The sequence below is a fragment of the Cervus canadensis genome, chromosome 10 (assembly GCF_019320065.1).
Source record: "Cervus canadensis isolate Bull #8, Minnesota chromosome 10, ASM1932006v1, whole genome shotgun sequence".
Lineage (NCBI taxonomy): Eukaryota > Metazoa > Chordata > Mammalia > Artiodactyla > Cervidae > Cervus > Cervus canadensis.
This window is the reverse complement of record NC_057395.1, coordinates 27568827-27590975: the sequence shown is the minus strand read 5'-3', so window position 1 is coordinate 27590975 and position 22149 is coordinate 27568827. Positions and strand designations below refer to the sequence as shown.

Genomic DNA, 22149 nt, shown 5'->3' with positions numbered 1-22149 from the left:
ACAGAGGAGCCTGGCAGGCTACAGTCCATGGCGTCGCAAAGAGTCGGACATGACTAAGCGACTAAGCAATAACAACAATTTACACAAAATGCCCTAATACGTTGCCACTTTCAGAGGTGAGTGATCATAATTTATTGATCTCAGAGTATTCTCTTTACTGTTAGAGTCTAGGTGTTCCTGAGTGACACCTATTTGATCTTAAGTATTGAGGAAACCTGGGGACTGGTGAAGAATTGAAAGCCTCCCCAGAGGCAGTGGGGAGATCTACCCAAATTTTCTTTTTGAAAATAATTTAGATCATGATAAATATACCAGTATGTTTTGTCAACCTATAATTTAAGAGTTTTCAGGGTATTTCTTAACATGTCTTCTTTAAAAGTACCATTTTCCCAAAACAACCATAATTTAATCTTTGTTTTCCTCAAACTCCACATTATTTTTTTTTTCTTTTTTGTTACTGATGCAGTTCATCTTTCACGGTAATAGCATTTTGGAATGACAGTCTTAATTTTTCACCAGTAAAGCAATTTGAAAAATTAAATAAATAAATAAAATAAATGTTTTTTTTTATGATCTTATTTTTCTTTTAAAAAATTGTGTTCCTTTTGTCTGCAGTTGGTAGCAAATGGATTAATGCAGCACAAAGCCATTGAGATTCTGCAGTGTATTAATGTAAAAATGTATCCTTGCAGAAGAATTTATCTAAGCATCAGTATGTATTTTCTACCAACTCTAAATGTTGAAATTCAAGTACTTACATATATCTTAGTAAAATTTATTTGAACCTGTGGTTCTTACTGATTTACTATTCTCTTTGCATTTATGAACCTAAAAATAAGGGTTCAAATAGAGACACCAGTAAATTATTAGATTTTGGGTTTTTTGTTGTTTGTTTCTCAATCTCATGATTGTATTGGGGGGAAGTCTATCCAGTATTGTTAGGATAGATACTGAAGCCCTAGCTTGGGACAGCACCACTATCCTTGCATATCTCAATGTAATTCTGATATCACAGGACTCAATATAATTTTTCCCTTTGAGCTGTTTTAAACCTAGAGAAACTTGTCTATTATTTCAACAGGACGTTTACAGTACCAAAATAAAATGAGACTTTGAGCTATTCCTGTAAAAGCTCTAAGTTAAATCATGGAGAAGAAAGCAAATAGTTGAGATGCTATATGGTTTTTAAAGATAAGGCATCATTTTGATGGTTGTGATGGTGAACTCTTATTTCCTTCCCTTCTGAGGCCAAGAGGGAATATTTCAAAATTAGGATGTTTAGTATTGCCTAAAATGTTAAATTTTAGGGTTCTTTGATTATTTTCATGTTAATGGATTTTTCATTTGATAAACAATGAGACTATGTAGTAAAAATTTGTAATTTGTTCTGTGACCTGAGATAAAGGAATACATAATTATATATTGATGAGTTTTGTTCCAGGAATATTCAATATAAGTAATATGCTTGGTGTTTCTAAATTAGAAGCATGTTGTAAAGAACACTTGACCAATTCTGAATAGCTCAAACATATGTACATAATTATTATATATGCATAAAAATTATTACTTTTCATTTTAATGATTTGGATTTGAAAGTAAAGATTTTTAAAATCTGCAAGTTAAACTCATAATCAACTTAAAAAATACTTGAGTTACCTCTTTTTTCCTTTATGTCCTTCCTGTATAATTTTTGCCTCCCTTAAAATAGTTTATGTATATTCAATTTCAGTGATACAACATTGGAACTTAGTGTTATGCCAAAAGATGAAGACATTCTCCAAGTGGTAAGTTTTATTTGTTCAAATTTGTGGATTGTTTTATAGTTATGAATGTTAATAAGAATTCTCTAAAGATAGAGGTGAATTAGATTTTTTTAAAAAGATTCTAAGGGGGAAAACCCTTAAACACTTTTTCTCTATGCTTTATCAAAGAGAGAGAGAGAGACAGACAGACCATTGTCAATTTTTTACAGTTAAGCAACATGAGAATGTTTTATTAATTTCACAGTAAACTTGCTGTTGTCATTTGGAATGAGATTCCTAAAGAGTTTGTTTGCCCCAGTGTTGCGTTCTAGATTATTCCTTTGACCAAAAGCCAAATCTCAGAATGCAAGTACATATCCCCAGGAATTAGACTTTTTAAAAAAATTATAAAGTCAGAAGTTTTATGAAAGCCATTTCTTAATTTTTCAATAAGGATTACTGCTTATAAATTAATTTACCAAACAATTTTCAATAGTATCCATTCATTCCATTAGAAGGAATGTTCACAATGAGTACAGTCCACACCTTAAGGGAAAAATATGTTAACATCTTAGGGAGGGAGTGGAATTAGATAGCGGAAAACCTATAGCATTTGTCTTAAAATATCTTTCTCCTCTTGAGAAAGAAAACAAATTGAATGGAGTTCTTAACTCCTTTAGATATTGCTGATGGTAAAAAAAGATGACAAATTTCGTTCAGGAATACTTTTCCTCAATTGACTTTTGTAGTTCAGCAGAATAAAACAATTAGATTGGGGAAATAGTAGTGGCTGCTGAAGTTTGTGGTTTTTAAAAAACTTCCTTTTAGAGAATTGTCATTGCTGTTTTGGAGAAGGCAATGGCAACCCACTCCAGTACTCTTGCCTGGAAAATCCCATGGATGGAGAAGCCTGGTAGGCTGCACTCCATGGGGTCGCGAAGAGTCAGACACGACTGAGCGACTTCACTTTCACTTTTCACTTCCATGCACTGGAGAAGGAAATGGCAACCCACTCCAGTGTTCTTGCCTGAAGAATCCCAGAGACAGTGAAGCCTGGTGGGCTGCCGTCTATGGGGTCGCACAGAGTCGGACACGACTGAGGCAACTTAGCAGCAGCAGCAGCAGAATTGCTGTTTTACTCAGAACTAATGGAATCTTTGTGATAGGAATCAAAATAGGGATGCTTTTCATTTATAAGGCGTTAATTTGAACTTGGCTCAACCAAAGTCCTAAATAATCTTTGTAAACACTTTTTTTTTTTTTTTTTCCACAAAAAATATTACTAAAGCTAATCCTAATAATTCCACTTAGGGAAGCCTGGTGTGCTGCGGTCCATGGGGTTGCAAAGAGTCCGACACGACTGAGCAACTGAACTGAACTGATTCACTTACACATAAGATATAATTAACCAAAATTCGTGGAGATCAACCTTGTGTTTTCAAGGCAGGCTGATTTCATTTTGAAATGGCAGTTTTACTGATAAAAGATTATCCTTCTTAAGTGCACAGTTCTGTTGATGTCCGGGGTGTCTGATCAAGGAGGGATAACCATCCATGATGGTTTTCTTAATCAAGTAGAATTAGTTGCAGGGTTCCTACCCTGATCATTCAGCACAATGAAGGAGTAAAAGTCATAACCGTGGAAGGCAGTGAAGTCACTAGATTGAAAATAAAGAGGGGCTTATTCTCTAGGGCTCTACTTATGCAAAGCACCAGGAGGTGATACTTACAGGGGAGGGCAGACTTGACCTTGAATTGTTGCATTCTCCTGACTCAGAGATAGAGTGCTCTTCCAAAACAGAACTCTACTGAAGAGTCATCTTTAGTAGACTCTTTGCTTGCTAAGGTGAAGGCACTGGTGGGACTTTGTTAGAACAGTGTAAGAAATAGCTCATTTCAGAGTGGCTGGCAATGAATAAATGCCGAGGGAAGGATCAAGCACAGAATGATCATCCTAGCATGCTGGGTGGTTGATGCAGGGGATCAGCAGTGCAATAATGTTCTAAGGATGTGATCAGTGGGAAATTTAATTGATGAGTCTCCTTGTGGTTTATCTAAAGTAGAGGGAAACTACAAATTGTTGCACCACAGGGAAAAGTTGGTTCACTGGTCTGACCCAAGCACACAGATCCTGAAAGTTCCTCAGTAAAGGGTCCTGATATATTGTAACAGAAAAGTCATATTCTTACAACTTGTTGTTTTATTTTAAGCATAAGAAATCAAAAGCCCAGGGACTTCCCTGGTGGTCCAGTGGTTAAGACTCCACCTTCCAATGCAGGCGGTGTAGGTTCCATCCCTCCTTGGGGATCTAAGATCCCACATGCCTCACAGCCAAAAAACCAGAACATGAAACAATACAAGCAGTATTGTAACAAAGTAAACACAGACTTTAAAAATGGTCTACATCAAGAAATAAATAAAAATTCTAAAAAAAAAAAAAAGAAAGAAAAGCCCATATCCTTGATAATAAAAGAAAACCTCACCTTTAAACCCAGTCTTCATTCAAATTTGCATGTCCTGTAATTTGTTAGGAAATTGAAGGAGTGTATATAGTTAATGTAGGTTATGCATTGTTCCCCAAAGAACATCAAAATGCAGAAACTTCTTTTCCACATAAATGTTTTTAGCTAGGTTATCTACAAGTGTCATTTTAAAAAGCTATTATAAAATACAGAGAGAATCTGGGATTTAAAAAAATATGTGTGAAAATAAGGGGCCTTCAGAAATATTTATGTTGCTCTTAAATCTGTTACTTAAAATACATGCTTGTAAAGATGTATTTGTCCCTGTGAGGTTGAATATTCATTGTAAAGAAAACATGAACATTTTTACAGCCACTGTAAACATCATTTACCCAAGAGAAAGCTTGTTTTCTCAGTTTACATATGTTTGCCTGGGTAACAGCAGGATGGGGTGTCCATGAACTTTTGCTCCTCAAGTGATGTATGGACCAAGTGGTTCTAGAGGTCCTCAGCTCTCTTTGAGAGGTGACGTAGAAAATTTGATTTAAAACTTGCCTCACGGAAGGACTGGTATATAATAATAAATCTCATAATTTACAGAAGACAGTGATACAGTGTTGAAAAGCACAAAGTATTGGTAAAACTAAGAATTCTTCATTATGTTATTAAACTAGTGCTGGTAATAGTACTCCTGTACTTGGCACCCTTGTTTTTTAAACATATCTAGATCCACAATATGCTTAGTTTTGTATTCACTTCAGTCGTGTGATGGTCTTATGTAATGATATTTTAGACTATGATCATAATCTTAGACAAGTTCATATTTTTATGGTGATATTACAAAATAAAGAGCACTTCCTGTTGCACTTTTAAAAAAGCAAAATGATTGTGTTGCCGTGTCAGACACTGAATGAAATAGTCATCACCCATCAAGTCGCCTAAAGGGCGATAGTAATAGTAGTAGTGTTGGTTGCTTGGTTGTGTCTGACTCTTTGAGACCCCATGGAATGTAGCCCACCTGGCTCCTCTGTCCATGGAATTATCCAGGCAAGAATACTGGAGTGGGTTGCCATTTCCTCCTCCACGCGATCTTCTGGACCCAGGGCTCGAACCTGGGTCTGCTACATTTCAGGCAGATTCTTTACTGTCTGAGCCAGCAGGGAAGTCCCTGAAGGGCAATGCTAATGGGGAAAAAAAAAATGTCCTCAAAGGGACCCATCGTAGGAGGGCTAGGTCTGAGCATTCTTTTCCCTTCACACCTCAAGACGTTTTGTTAAGCCTTTAGCACCATGGACTCAAAATTGAATTTTGAGTTGATTGGTTGCGATGGCTGTGGAGATTCTCAGGTGTGTCTGGTGTTTGACAAGGGCATTTGGAGCCTACTTCATGTTGTTCTCTGTTAAACACAGCCAGGTTAAACAGCTTTTCTGGTGTAACAGGGAAGAAAGTGATGCACTAGGACTTGAACCCATGCAGGTCTGAGACTGTTTATAGCCTGTAGTTGAAGCTAAACCACCGTTCAGTACCGCCATTGGGTCCAGATGAAGGATTCCGGTGGCTGACAGAGTCACACTGCCAGTCAGGGTCCGAGCTATCAGGTCAACCAGTCTCTGGGCTGTGCACCCACTGCCCTAGTTACCACTCCATGAATATTGTGACGTCCATTGAGAAACGTAATGTAACCAAAATTTTCCTTTAGATTTATCAGAAGTACTTTCATAAAATAATTATTTATTCCACACTCAGTATACTATTTGATTTAAAATTAGGTGTCCATGTGTCACATGTGCATCGGGGTGGTCCTGCTTTAGAATAGGAAAGCAAGAACAGGAATTCTGGAAGGTTCTTTCATAGTTTGAAAGTTTGAAGCAGTTACTTTCTGCTGCTTTTTTCAAAAATCTTATTTTCAATATATTTTTAAAAAGAATCTGCCTTTAATTCATGAGACCCCAGTTCAATTCCTGGGTCGGGAAGATCTGCTGGAGAAGAGATAGGCTACCTACTCCAGCATTCTTGGGCTTCCCTTGTGGCTCAGCTGGTAAAGAATCCACTTGCAATGTGGGAGACCTGGGTTTGATTACTGGGTTGGGAAGATCCCCTGGTGAAGGGAAAGGCTACCCACTCTAGTATTATGAAGAATTCTGTGGACTGTATAGTCAGTCCATGGGGTCGCAAAGAGTTGGACACGACTGAGCGACTTTCACTTAAAATAATTATAAGAATATACATGCTTGTTAGAAGAGTTTCAAATGATTTAGAAAGGTATAAGCTGTCCACAACATCCACTTCTCCCATGCCTCACTGTGGCATATCTGGCATGTATTTGAAAATTATACAAACATGATAGGTGGTTATTTTTGTTTTTGTCATAGGTACAGATATTAAAATTAACAGATCATCCTGTTAACAGTGAACTGGTAGGCAGGAATTTTAATCTTAGGAGCTTATTTATTCTGCACTCTTTTTGTTGGTTTGTTTTTATTATTTACTAGACAGTAAATACAGTATGGTAATAGTAATACTATAGTAATAGGTATGGTAATAGTGATTTTGATGCAGTTCTACTAAAACTGAACTGAAAGAGTATTTTTGGATTATTTAGCTACTGTTAGGCCCTGTACACATAATCAAGATCCAGACTGTTAACATTTCATTTTATTTAAATGCTCTTTACAACGCTAATTCCAAATGGAGACATCTGTAAGTCATCTTTCCTTACTCACTCCCCTCAACCCCTGCTTAGAGAACCCTTTGGCTCTGTAGGCATGACAGGGTTGCTACTATTCTGTTTTCATTAGATATGACTTGAATTTTAACATTATATACTTTTAAACTATTAAGCTACTATAAGATATAAAACTTAAGAACAAGGGTAAAGGAAATTCAAGAAAAAACATAGAGTGATATTTGAAAGGACTAACGAAAAAAATTGGCCAGAGGTTTTTTTTTTGGTCATATCCTGTTGAATTCCCAAGTGCTAATCTGTCTGAAAAAAATCTGAGTATTATCTAATTCTCTTCAGAACTTCTGGATATATACTATGAAGTATCCATTTGGACTTAAATGTAAAAGTGATTATGAGCCAAATATGCAATTCTTATGACATTGGTCTCAAAAATTTCTGGGCCTTGCCATGGATGGTTGTTGTTCAGTTGCTAAATCATGTCCGACTTTTTGCGACCCTTTGGACTGCAGCATGCCAGGCCCCTGTGTCCTCCCCTGTCTCCCAGAGTCTGCTCAAATTCATGTCATTGCAGACACACTTATTAATACAGGATTATTTTGACATCATTATAACAGAATATAATTATAAAACTATATAAAAGAATATCATTAGATAAAGAATACTTTAAGTGATATTTTGTTCTGTTTAGTTGGTGCCTGTTGACAATTCAGAGATTCCCATTGAGTAGTTAAAACATTGAAATGTCTGACCGTGACGTCTCAGTGAAAGACTTATTTTCTGACTCACGAGAAAGCATGCCACAGTCACAGCTATGAGCAAGTTATAGAGTTTTAAATTTTGTTTTCAGAATGGGAAACTTTGTCAGTGGGTTCCATGTTCACCTGGAAGAGCTGAATGCTGTAATCCTCCCCAGTGTTTGCCCAAGCCCTGGCTACAACTTTCCTTAGTAGGCTGTTTGTTTTCCAGAAGAAAACCTAATGGCATTACGGGAGAAGAGGACTCCTTACAATGCATATTATCTGTTCCTAGGCTACTCCCCTAGCTTATCATGGAGCTAATGTCTGTCTGTTCCACACCTCTCAGCATAGCCGTTGAAGTTTATTCTCATGACTTATCTGGAACACATACTAAACAACAGGGGCCTTGGAGCACTGCTGATTTCCCCAGGAATGTGAATTGAATGTGTTGGTCTCCAAACTTTATGAGAAAGAGAAACGTTTAAATAGATAACAGCCTTTTTTAGTATCCATGAAATGAGAGACTGTGTGAGGAAATTCAATACTACTACTGAACACATTCATATTTTAGTTGTCTCAAGCATATGTGCTTACATTAGACAACAGTACTGTATCTATAAGGTATTCTGTTCAGTCAGTCCACTGGTAATGCGTGGTCCATGTGTATGTATTTTAAGGACCCCTTTGCCATCACTTTACCCAGAAGTGGGGACCCATGAATATAGACTATTTAGGAATTTTAGCATTATCTAAAGTATGTCAAATACCTTTTCAAGTATTTAATACTGGTTGACCAAAAAGTTTGTTTTGGCCAACCCAATAGTTCTGGTTATATACTTCTATTATTAAAAGATAATACTCCTCCCCAAATTTGAATAAAGGAGATATCTCTAAGTTATTAGTTCTAGAGCAGCATTTCTTAGCAGAAATTCTAACTGTGTAAAAACCCCCAGGAAAAAAATGGGTTCCAAGGCCAAATAAATTTGTAACTTCATGTCAAGTTTTACAGCGTATGTTAATGTGGTAGAGGTTTTGAGACGTCACGAAACCTACTCGCCAACCTTTACTTTCTCGAGCATAGGGAATATTCCCCCCACCCACCCGCCTCCCCTTTCAGGTGATGTTTCCTAAAACTGCACACACATGCTCTGGAAATACCGAACCAGACAGTACACTCATCCACACACAGCTTTCCCGTCAGAATCGGTGCGACTGTAATCAGCATGGAAAAGATAGGCTTATTACATCAGTGGCAAATACCCAAAATGTCTATTTGGATTGACTGTTTTCATACCTTTACAGTATTATGGTATGCATGTTTTCTTTCATCTACTTGGCTTTCATTTCTCACGGTCTCCTGGTTCAGATTCTATAGTATTCATTATACATGAAAAAGAATTACTCTAGAAGCAGTATTTTTTTACGTCCACTAAGTAGTTATTTTTTCTAAGCGAATCAAACAGGATAAAAGGGACAGCGTGGAAAGATCTTAATTTTTGAGGGAAACCCATTTAACCCAACAGTCGTTCTTTCATTCCAAAGTCCTAGTGTCAAGGCAGCAGCAGTCAGCTGGCAGCTGGTGGTTGTGCTCCGATTTACAGGGGAAGGAGGAGGTTGTACTATTTTAAATGCATAATAGAGCATTCGTTTCGTCATCTGGAAGCAGAGATGGAAGAAGCTCAGGGGAACTGAGAGGCATCAATGTTGTTCTCGTGGAAGGGAAGCTTCCTAGCACATTATCAGACAGCAGCGCAGATCGAAGAAAATATCTGTCAGGAATGCATGTTACCAGATGTATTTTGCTTTCAAGAATGGTAGACAAATCAAATCAGAGCCAGATAAAAGCCTGAGAAAAAGATGCTCAGAAGGAAACTGAAGTTAATCTTTACGCCTCACTGCCCTTTACTTCTCTTGGTACCTTCCAGAGGATTCAGTATAGATGTATTTTTAGCTTGCTGTTTTCCAGCATCAATATGACAACATGATTCTGTCTTTATGTCAGTAAGCAGCTTCTACTATGTTTTCCTATTTTCTGCTAGCTACAATTTACAAAGGATGTCACAGCTCTGGTAAGAACTGCACAGAAGCCATTTCCTTGCTTTTTAAGTCATGTTTTGTAGAAATTTGTAATAAGCCAATCTATTAAAACTGTCAGTTTGCTTAGAGGAATCTCTTCGTGGTGTTAATCTTACTAATTTGCAGAATGTGTTTGTGATACATTGTTTCCTTTATTATTTTTTTCTTTTTATGTTTGATTTTTGTATCCTGTGCATAACTGGTGTTAAAACATAACATTTATCTGCATCCCTGTATATTTTTGAAGCATCTCACCTTCTCTCCTTTCCTAGTACTTTGCTGTTACGTTATGTTATGTTTGTGGCTGCACTTGAGCTTTGCAAGCTGTCTAATGCAAAGACAGGATATGAGATAGTTTTGAATTAAGCTTGTTTTGATTAGGGAAGAATATGTAACATGACACCACACCTAACTGTCTCAGCTGTTGAACATAATTCTGAATTACCTTAATTAGCTCTGTTTTGTAGAGTCTCTGTATTTAATTTGTTGCTTTTAAGTTTTTAAAAATATTCCTAGATAATTTTATAAATAGTTGATAAAAAAAAATTGGAACTGCATGCTTGCCTGTTCATGATAGAGAAATGTCTCATTAAAACAGGTAAGAGAGACCAAATAAATTTGTACAATGCAATTTTGCATGAGTGTAAAATAAAAAATATAAATTATATACAGGAAGATGAATTACCTTTATTCATATTTTATACCTTTAATATGTGCATATTCTCTGTTTGAAAAATTTTAATAGTTAACATGGCTGTTGGAGGACCTAATTTATCAAAATAGATTATTTTTAGTGATTCAGCAGTTATTAATTGGCAAGACAATGTTCAATATAGTATTTATCATAGCAGTAGTGCCTAGAGTAAAGATGTATTTGGTGAAGATTTTTAATATTTTCACCTCACTCTGGCAAAAGATCAGGTTCTTCTTTTGCTGTGAGATTTATTCGGCAGCCATTTAACCTGCCAACTGCTGGGGGGGAAAAAACAAACATAAAACTTAAAAGGGGAAATTTTTGAAAGCAAGATGTCCATATCTTGTTATGGCGGGTGGCATGGATAGAATTTGGTGTGTTTCAGGTCTTTTGAGAAAGTAGGCAATTGTAATTTATATTTTTTGCAAATTCTACAATTTATTTGCTTTCTGAGAGACTAGCTGAACTTGTGGAGTCCCTTTACATTGTGTCTGCATGCATGCTTTAGCGAATGCCACTCGGGAGCAAGGCAGGGCACCATAAAATAAGAATGTATCGCAAGATTGGAAATGTGTTCCTTTGATGAGTTTGAAGTGACCCGTTTCTCTCCTCTCCATGTAGGCGTATTCTCAAGATGCCTACCTGAAAGGCAATGAAGCCTACAGTGGCAATGCCCGCAACATCCCCGAGCCCCCCCCAGTCTGCTACCCCTGGCTGCCGTCCGCCGCTCCCGCCATGGCGCAGCCCCCCGAACCACCTCCTCCAGACTCAACAGCAAGCAAACCGCAGACTAGCCCCCCAGTATTGACGCAGCCCGGCAGGGCCTACAGGATGGAAATCCAAGTGCCTCCGTCACCACCAGAGGTGGCCAAGTCCAACACAGCAGTGTGTGTCTGCAATGAGAGTGTAAGGACTGTCATTGTACCTTCTGAGAAGGTTGTAGATTTATTACCTAACAGAAGCAACCACACAGTTCCCGCTCACAGAACTGAGGAAGTGAGGTATGGCCGAAACGAACAGCCCTCTTTCAAAACCGCGACGAGAGCCACCTCGCCGCCATCCTCAGTTCCCACTGCCCATCTCATCCACCAGCCCGGCTCCAGGTCGTTGGAACCTTCTGGCATTTTACTTAAATCTGGCCACTACGGCGGACACTCAGAAGGTCTGGTGAGCAGATCTCCAGCTGTGGAGCCTGCCTCCGTAAGTGTCAACCCCTACTCTCCCAACTCCCATCAGCACATAGACTGGAAAAACTATAAAACTTACAAAGAGTATATTGATAACCGGCGCTTGCACATGGGCTGCCGGACCATTCAAGAAAGGTTAGACAGTTTAAGAGCCGCCTCTCAGAGCACAGCGGATTATAACCAGGTGGTGCTGAACCGCGCCGCCCTGCAGGTACGGCGTCGGAGCACCTCTCAGGACCGAGTGCCCCAGTCCATCCAGGTCCGGCAGCGCAGCGTGTCCCAGGAGAGGCTGGAGGACTCTGTGTTGGTGGCGTATTGTCCGAGGAGTGCCTCTCAAGGCGCGCTGACATCTCCTTCTGTTAGCTTTAGTAACCACAGAACTCGCTCGTGGGATTACATCGAGGGACAGGGTGAAACCTCGGAAAATGTCCATTCTGAATGTCCACCACCGGATGCAAATGGTGAACGAAAGCAGACTTACAAGTGGAGTGGGTTCACCGAACAGGACGATCGGCGAGGTATTTACGAGAGACCCAGGCAGCAAGAAATTCACAAATCTTTCCGAGGCTCCAATTTTACAGTGGCTCCGAGTGTGGTGAATTCTGACAACAGGAGAGTGAGCAGCAGAGTAGGGGGATCAGTGTCTCAGTTTAAAAAAATTCCAGCAGATCTAAAACCTCTGCAGCCCAGCAGAAATTTTCAAACTACTTGTGGAATGTCCCAGCCTCGAGGGATTTGTCAAGACAGGTCACCTCTTGGGAAAGTCCGGAGTAATTCTCTGAAAGCGCCTTCTACGCATGTTGTGAAGCCACCCTCCAGCCAGAACTCATTTGTTTCTATCAAAGACCAAAGACCAGTAAATCATTTGCATCAAAACAGCTTACTGAATCAGCAAACATGGTTACGGACGGAAAGTGCCCCCGATCACCACGTGGACCCTGGGAAGCCCCCCTCTCTTTCCGGAGCTTCTGTTAAGCCCCCGGCTCTGGCAAGTGAGATTACTAGCACTCCAGATTTTGAGTTATCCGTCACTCAGAGGAACCAAGATTTAAGTGTACAAGAGGTGGAAATTCAGCAATCAAATGCTGTAGATAATAAAGAAATTGTCATCCTAAGAGAAAAACCTCCGTCTGGTCGCCAGACACCACAGCCTTTAAGGCATCAGTCTTACATCTTAGCAGTGAGTGACCAGGAGACAGGCTCAGACACCACCTGCTGGCTGCCTAATGATGCTCGCCGGGAGGTCCATATAAAAAGGATGGAGGAGAGGAAGGCCTCAAGTACCACTCCACCTGGTGATTCCTTGGCTTCCATCCCATTTATAGGTGAGCTCACCTCATAGTTGTTGGTTAACATGTCAAATATGTCACAAATCTTCCAGCAAACTATTTCTAGTTCAACGGGTCCAGGAATTTTACTCTGTGATCTTGAAACACTTGTTCTGAATTTTCTACACTCTGCTAAAAACCAGAGCCATAAGCTTTTTTTTTAATTTCTTTTTTTAAGTATTTTTATTTATTTATTCAGGCTGCACCTCACAGCATGAGAGATCTTAGTCTCCTGACCGGGAATCTAACTCGTGCCCCCTGCAGTGGAAGGGCAGAGTCTTAACCACTGGACTGCCACGGAAGTCCCCAGAGCCATAAGCTTTTACTCTCAAAAATCATTTCTAGTATCAATTTTCCTTTTTTTTAATTTTAAACTTTGCATACCCAATACCCATTGTTAATTTTGATTTTGATGAAACATATCCCCACCATCTGGGGGAGACTCAGCAAACCAAATTGTGCTTGGTTGTTGATTCAGCTGAAACAATAGTCAAGTAGAACAGTTTGGATCACTGGCAATCAACCTTTCATATCATCAGTGCTTTTTACTTTCTGAAGCTGATTTCTTTATAAATTTTAATTCATGGGCCTACTGAAAAGACTTCTTTGTTGTTAAATTACTCTATCTTAGAATAAATCCTGGAATAGATGGGGAGAAGTTACTTAAATGACAAGCATGTGCCCTGATCTGGAGCACCTATCATGTTCACCGAGGCTTTAGATTGCTCCCACACGCCCCAGGTATATTATCCATACATCAACCAGTACGTTTTTAAAAATAGAAATCAGATCATTTCACTCCTGATCAGAACCCTGGTTTAGCTTCCTATGCTACTCAGAAGAGAATCCAAAATCCTATGGCAGGCTAGGCCCTCCATGATCTGCCCCACAACCGCACCGCACCTCTCTGCCCCTACCTCTCACTTTCTGCTCATCCCGTCTTCACACACGCCAGCCGCCCAGCAGCCCTGGAACGCCCTAAGCACACCCTGCCTCGGTGCCCTGGCACCAGCTCCCAGCCCTGGAATGCATTCCAGAGATATTCACAATACTGCCTCTCAGTACATCTGGGCCTCTGCTCAGACATTTCGTTACCAAAGCAGCCTTTCCAGACCAGACTATCTGAAATACACATAGAACCTGAGGTTCTCTATGTCCTTAAGCTACTTTGTTTATCTTTATACCGGGTGTTTCCACTTGACATGGTTTTTTTTTTTAATTGCATCTTTCTCTGCAGATCTAAAGCCTAAACTTTTGTGAGAGCCAGGATTTTAGATTGTTGTATTCACATCTTTGTCCTTAGTGTCTGGAACCACTGCCTGGCGTAGAGAAGGGACTCAATAAATATTTGTTGAAATACTAAATGAATGATAATATTGAGATGATAGTTTAAATGTATAAACAAAACAAACTTTCATCATGTCTAAGATACCATCTGCTAACAACATTATCATATATGTCCATTAGTAAATGAGAAATTTAAGCTATGGAGAGGTTAAATAACTTGCCCAAAGTCACACAGTTAATAAGCAACAGAGACTTCGCTGATTCAGCCTCATCTCAGGGCACAACTCCAGAGCGCCCCCTGGAGGTGTGTGATGCCAGCCTTGCTTTGAGGCCAAGGTCATACATACACTTCTTCAGCTGGTAGGTTCAGGAAGAGTTTGCCATGATTTTGTAATATAATGTGGTTATCTCTGAGTGCTAGTTCAGACTTCTTCTTTTCTAGAGAAATTTTTTAAAGCTCTTGCGCTGTTGGACTGTCATGTGACACTATCAGAATCAGCTATAAAAAAAAATTCCACATAACTCACATTTTAAAAATATATATGACATATTCAAGTTGTAAACATTGTAGGGAATCTCAGCCTAAATTGTGCACATGTTTATATCTGTAACCTTAAGGCCAGCCCCCCAAAATAGTTTTATTGTAGATTAAATGGTATAGAAATGATTGTCATGATTTTTTTTTTAAAACAAAAAAAGCCCTACAACCCATGTCTGTATTTCACAGGCCTGTGAGACCAGAATAAAGGCATTATATTTGTTCCTACTTAATAAGAATAATATAATCCAATTATATTAGAATAATAAATAGTTTTCTAGTTACATCTGTTAATATTTCTTCCTAGTTACTACTAGGTATAGGAATAAACCAAAAGGTCAGTTATGTTATTAAAGAGAACTTTGGCTAAAATATAAAACAAAAATCTATTTAATTGTGTATACATATAAAGACTTAGAAAAATGATTAAAAGAGACCATTTTGTTTGTTCGTTATAAAATAAAAATGCTCACTAATTACTTCTGATCAAATTCTACTTCAAGTACTTACTTGAATCTCTTTTATAGTTCCTAGTGAATGACATCTTTTGTTTTATGAATCATGACTTAAAAGTCCCACAATATAGAAATGACTTTATAATCCATTTATTTCTTATATGCCTCCCAGGACCTTAATGTACTGCATATGATTACTCTTATATGTCATTTGATTGGCACCCATGGAAAAGGGTAGAATAAAGAACTGAGATATGAACACAGAATTGATTTCACTGTTTCAGATGTAAACAGTGGATTTTTACATGGATGTAAGTGTTCTTAAGTGCCAAAATTTAATATTGAAACCCTTTTATATTGTTGAGCTTCAGAGTTTTATCTGAATAGATCTTTTTTTTTTTATCTTTTTAATTTTTAGCCACATCCCATGGCATATGGGAACTTAATTCCCCAACCAAGGATCAAACCCACTCCCCCTGCACTGGAAGGCAGAGTCTTAACCACTGGACTGCCGGGGAAGTCCCTGGTGTTTGTCTTTCCAATCTAGCTATTTTTTAAAATATATGTCTTACTAGGATAGATATCAGCATTGAAATGGAGTAAAAGAGACCATTTGCAATGTTTCTCAAAGTGTTTTCTGGGAACACTAATTCCATTTGATAAAGGCAGGGGGCAAAGATTAGTGATCAAATAAATTGAGAAATGCTGAGTTTTAAAAATTAAGTTTGTTTGTCTGTCATAGAACTCTCAGGATCATGAATGTACTCCTTATATCTTGTGAATTTTCTAGGCAGGATATCGTATAATTTGTCTCAGAAGTATTTGACCATGAATCCTTTCTTTTATTTAGAGCATTTCAGTTTAGTGTACCATAAATCATAGTTTGGAGAATGTTGGACAATGTTTTGTGCTTTTTATGAAACATTTAAATTAGAAGGAAAAAGAAGAATTAAGGCTTGCTTTTGTAGCATCACACTCCAGAGTCATCATAGTCTGTGATTTTAATAATTATTTTTGTTACTTGAAAGCATTATAACCAATGCAAATAAATAAATAGGTGCTTTGGCTTTATTTCCCAAAATATCAGAGAATGGAGCCAATTCATTTACTTCGTTATCCGTGTAATGCAAAGATAATGAAACATCTTGCAGAAAGAAAATTTTCCAGCCTTTTGTTATACATTTAACATCTAATAGTCCTCTGGGGTCACAAGATTTAGAAAAATGAAGAAAATAAACCACTTTGTGTGTAAATTAGGAAGATCAGTCATTAGCAGTATTTTGTTTATACCTACTCACCCTTGTGGCTCAGCTGGTAAAGAATCCACCTGCAGTGCGGGAGACCTGGGCTCATCCCCTGAGCTGGGAATATCCCCTGGAGAAGGGAAAGGCTACCCACTCCAGTATTCTGGTCTGGAGAATTCCATGGAATGTATAGTCTATGGAATTGCAGAGTCGGACTCGACTGAGCGACTTTCACTTTCACTATACACACATACCCTGTAAAGCTTCAAAGTATGTCCTGAAAATAAATTTCAACACCTGTCACAAGTAAACACAAAATACAAAATGAATAATGAGTTCCTAAGTAGTTTGTTCTTTAGTAGCAGGTATTAAGGAATATTCTCCAATCTAGATTTTTAGTGGTTTTTTTTTTCTATTTTTAATTGGAGGATAATTGCTTTAAAATGTTTTCTTAGTTTCTGCTGTATATTGACATGAATCGGCTATATGTATACATATGTCCCTTCCCTCCATTCTGAGCCTCCCTCCCACCCCCTCACGCCACCCCTCTAGGTCATCATACTACTACTCATAACTATTAATATAAAAAAGCCAGTTGTATTACCCACTTTAATTTCATCTAAAATTCGCACTCCCCTCATTTTTGCCATATTTTAAATATTTTCTCTTGTTCCTCTCACCCCAGAGCTGGCCAGTACGTGTGTACCAAATTAGGATTAGCCTAACTAAAATTGAATTTGGTTGATACAGCCTTGTTGACACTGGCATTTTAAACCAATTCAGAAATCTTAGAGCTTGTAGGATAGAGCTGGATCACAACATTGTTCTTTACAGCATCGGACTTTACTTCTGTCACCAGTCATCCACAGCTGGGCGTTGTTTTTGCTTTGGCTCCATCCCTTCATTCCTTCTGGAGTTATTTCTCCACTGATCTCCAGTAGCATATTGGGCACCTACAGGCCTGGGGGGTTCATCTTTCAGCGTCATATCTTTTTGCCTTTTCATACTGTTCATGGGGTTCTCAAGGCAAGAATACTGAAGTGATTTGCCATTTTCTTCTCCAGTTCAGGAGAACTTAGTTATCTGAAATTTACCCAAAAGGCATGGGCCTGGGTGACTGAACAATAATTCTGAATTTAATATTCACTCTTCTTTGCTCAGATTTCCCAAGTTTGAGTTGGCATCTTCTTACTAGATAAATTTATGTGTTTCAAGTGTAACAAAACTGCTCACCACAGAATAATTTTAGATGTTCATTTATCTTCCTTTTGGTAGTAGTGTTGACTTTTATCCTGAAATACTTCAGTCTGATCTATAGCACACCTTGTAGAATACTAGGCTTATTTACTTAGGAAAATAAATTTTTTAAAAAACCTTGTACTTATAAAAATTATAGAATCGTTTCCCTCAATCAGATTTTCTGGATTTTCAACTAGTTCCTTTAATATTGAAAGTAGATCCAATAATAACTACACTCTCAGTCGGATCTGTCAGTTTTTAAAATAAATTCAAATCTCAGAAGCCCCCTAAGAAATCCCCAGCTTATGAAAGCCCCTAAGTATTTTATGTTCTTACATAAATTAAACAGATAATTTTACCCCTATTGTGGATTTATTGTTGTAGTCCTCTTGAGCTATAAATGACCCTTTTGATAATCCTAACCCAATTTCTTTATAGGGAATGAATTTAATATCCAAAGGAATTAAGTAGCTTTCACAAAGTCCAGCAAAACAGGATCTAAATCCTTTGACCCGCAGCTCAGTCTTCCCCATTCCTAACAGCTGGCTCATTCTTTGTGCTAAAATTAATCATCCTAAAGATAAATTTGTGAAATTGGTGCCTAATATTTATTAAATTATTTTAAGGTAAATGTTAGATTCCTCAAAATTAATGTTTCTGGCATTCGTCAGCTGGCAAGCTGGGTCATCTTTCATACACATGTGCCTCTCACATACACCCAAACATGCTGCTTTTATAGGTTTAGGTTCTGAATACCTGTGAACTTTGGTATCTTGATGATCAGTTTGGTGAAAGTATTAATTGTTTGGTGAAAGTGTTAGTTGTGTCCAACTCTTCTCCACTCCATGGACGGTAGCCTCAGTCCATGGAATTCTCCAGGCAAGAATACTGGAGTGGGTTGCCATTCCTTTCTCCAGGGGATCTTCCCGACCCAGAGATCCAACCCAGGCCTCCTGCATTGCAGGCAGATTCTTTACCATCTGAGCCATGAGGGAATTCTCTTAATTGTTTGGTAGAAGCAAACAATTTAATTTTGGGTAAAAGCAGCTCATTTCATTTCTTAGACCATATTCTTGGAATTCTTTGGAATTACTAGAGTAGAAACTGTGTGAGTAGACTTTTAACAGATGACTCTGTCATTAACTGTTATTGCTGTGGTTGTGTTCAGATCTGTATCTGGTTCTTTTAATACTGGGTACCGATGATTAGTTCTGTCATTGTTATCATTAATGATGATGAGGCCATTTAACATCCCAATATTTATTTTCATTTTATCTTATAGATGAACCTACCAGCCCTAGCATCGATCACGACATTTCTCACATCCCCGCCTCTGCGGTCATCTCTGCCTCCACCTCCCAGGTACCCTCCATAGCAACGGTCCCTCCCAGCCTCACAACTTCAGCTCCATTAATCCGACGTCAGCTCTCCCATGACCAGGGTACGTTTCATTGAGTAGTTATGTGAATTGTCTCACGTTCTCAGTTTTCCACTTAGGGTACTGTGGTAATTGTCTCACCCTGAAAAAAGAATCTGGAAACTGCTTGCACATATCTGAATGTTGGGTTTTACTTACAGAATCTATTGGACCTCCCAGCCTGGATGCTCAGCCCAGCTCAAAGACAGAACGATCCAAATCATATGATGAGGGCCTGGATGATTATAGAGAAGATGCAAAACTGTAAGTCTCAAGCGTGTTGTTTTAAATGTCTGTTAGTGGGTGCTCAGTATGCCCTTGACATATAAATACTGAATTTACTGATGTATTTTCTAACTTCGACATTAGAAATGCAAATAAAAAATAACAATTGTTACCTGATAATACATTCAACTGAATTTTTTAAAAAGTTTTTAAAAATCAGTAATACAGTTGTATTTTATGATACAGAAATACACATAAAATTATTCCTGCTTTAGACCTCTAGTCACGCAGTCCTACTCTCAGACAGAGCTATGCTATCTTTTATGTAATTCCAGAGCTATTCCTTGTGTAAAATCATGCACGTTTGCATATGCTTATATACATTCATGTGTGTATTCTAATTATTTTTATAAACAAATGATATGTGCTCTACACACGGATCTTGGAGAGCTTTCAATGTGTGTATTCCTGGCTCATTCTTTTTCATGATTGTTTACTTTTCCACTGAGTAGTTACACTGTAATATATTTAATTCGTCTTCTATATTCTATTAGTAGACATTTCGATGATCAAATCTTATGCCACAGCAAATAATCCTTCGGTGACTATATTTACACATAGTTCATTTAGCATATATGTGAGTGAGTACAGTTGGAAAAAGGATTGTTATATCAAAGGGTATGTATATTTTTTACTCCAAAATCTATTGCCAGTTGCTGTCCAGTTTGCTCTTCCTAGACTCGCTGCCTTAGGGGAGTGTGTGTGAGGTGTGGCCAGGGCAGTGGCAGTGACTGGCAGGGATTATTCTAACGATGCAGGATGGGATGTATGAGCCATCTTTGCCTTTACTGTCCCTCACAAAAAGATATCGGTAACAGCCTCCTTTCACAGTCAGCATCACCTTATCCCCAGCTACACACTGCTTCCTGCAAAGATGGTGGGACTGAGAGGAAAGGACCATGCCATCTTCAGTCACACATTAAAATCCTGTGCTCCTTAAATGAATTTTGAATTACAACACAAAACAGCTTTGTCCCATGAACTTAAATTGTTTTGAAAAATCAATGTGAACCTGTCCTCCGAAGCCCTAGGCTTTTTTAGTGGCTTTCAGAGTTGTTCTCCATGCTGAAACACCCAGAATAGGGTCGGAGGGAGGAGTGGTGGCCGTGACCAGCCCTGATAATGCGCTTGCTGCCAGCATGGCCACAAGCTGGGGGAGTGTGCACGTGCTGGTCTCTGACCACTGATGGTGACCACAGACCACTCATTATTGGCAGTGTGGAAATCCTTAATAGAGCATTACAGCTACAGGTAACTAATAACATAAAGCCCAGTGCTTATCCTGAGTAGCTTTTTCTTTGATCTAAAAAAACCAAGAAAACAAAATCTCACCTTTTATACAGAGATGGTTTTAACTTATAGTTTAAGAAAGCTCTGTCACTGAATCAAAAATTTAAGTACTTATAAAATTAGCTGTTTTTCCTTACTTGCATTGAACCCCAAACACTTAACATGGTAAAAATGAAAGGTCATCTTATTAATGAAAGAGGAGTTATAATAATCAAATTACTTTTATATCTTAAGTTATTTTTATGCACTTATTACAAATATTGATAGATTTCTTTTCCAACAGGTCTTTTAAACATGTATCTAGCCTGAAGGGAATCAAGGTAGGTAGTCAATATTTTTAAAATACCAGCAAATGATAAATGTTTCTATTAACTTTAATTTACTTTAGCTCTTCATAGAGAATTTTTTTTTTTATCATTAGGTATTTTATATTTAAGTGTCATAACCCTTTATTCTCTAAGCTTCAAGTGCATTTGGAAAATTGCCTTCTAAGTTGTGATTTATAAACATATTCATCAAATATATAATACTTCACATACACTGTGCTGATTTTCTTATTCTGTTGATATAGGTTTATGGACAAAACTCTGACTGTCCAGCAGTATGTTTGTTTTTCTGTCTTCAACATTACTTCACTCAGCTATCACCCCCTCAATATAATCCACTCCATCCACTCTTATCTACCCTCCCCTCATACCTTTCCCTCAAAGTTGTTAGACAGGAATTTTGTTATTTTGCCTTCTTCAAAAATATTAGGGTCTTCACTTCTACTCACACTTTCTGCCTTCCTTACCCTTATCTTAATAAATGCCTATACCTCTTTTTTTTAAATTTATTTTTATTTATCTGGCTGCTTTGGGTCTTAGTTGTAGCACGCAGGATCTTCACTGCATCATGTGGGATCTTTCATTGTAGCTCATGGACTCTGTAGTTGTGGCACGTGGGCTTAGTTACCCTATGGCATGTGGGATCTTAGTACCCCAACCAGGGATTGAACGCACATCCCCTGCATTGCATGGCAGGTTCTTAACCACTGGACTACCAGGGAAGTGCCTTTTTACTTGGAACATTATCCTGTTAAACACAAACACCCACATTTCTTCTTTGGATTCCGTCACTTTTCCCTTTCTCAGGACCCTTCTCTCTTCTGCAGAATCACTCTTTCCAGTGATTCAGTCACCAGCATGTAAGGGCATGTTCTACTATTTCCTGTATGTAAAAGAAAAACCTTCCTGGAATCCGCAACCTCTCTATCCCCTATTTACTGGTCCTATTTTACTCTTCCATTTTCCACAGCAAAATTCCTTGGGAAAAAATTGTCTGTGGTTTCCACTCCCCCATGTCATGTCTTTCTCAACCCACACATATCAGGATGGCACTGTTTAGGCCGAGGTTACCAATAAAAGACTAGTTGCTAGGGCTTTTTGTGTTTTTTCTTTTTTGGTTGCGTTGGGTCTTCTCATAGAACCTGGGCTCTTTGTTG

The 22149-nt window shown here is 38.3% G+C and overlaps 1 protein-coding gene across 5 annotated transcripts in view; it reads left to right on the top strand.

The window, feature by feature from the left end:
• Positions 1–22149, top strand: part of ARHGAP21 (Rho GTPase activating protein 21) — a 129850-nt gene that overhangs the window by 88582 nt on the left and 19119 nt on the right. For 4 of the 5 annotated variants that reach the window (XM_043478483.1, XM_043478485.1, XM_043478486.1 and 1 more), the window contains exons 7-12: positions 1730–1784; positions 9666–9695; positions 11018–12908; positions 18957–19115; positions 19253–19355; positions 20950–20986. In XM_043478483.1, the coding sequence (XP_043334418.1) occupies positions 1730–1784; positions 9666–9695; positions 11018–12908; positions 18957–19115; positions 19253–19355; positions 20950–20986 (2275 nt within the window). The remainder of the gene's footprint in view (positions 1–1729; positions 1785–9665; positions 9696–11017; positions 12909–18956; positions 19116–19252; positions 19356–20949; positions 20987–22149) is intronic. The other variant, XM_043478487.1, reaches the window with a different exon arrangement.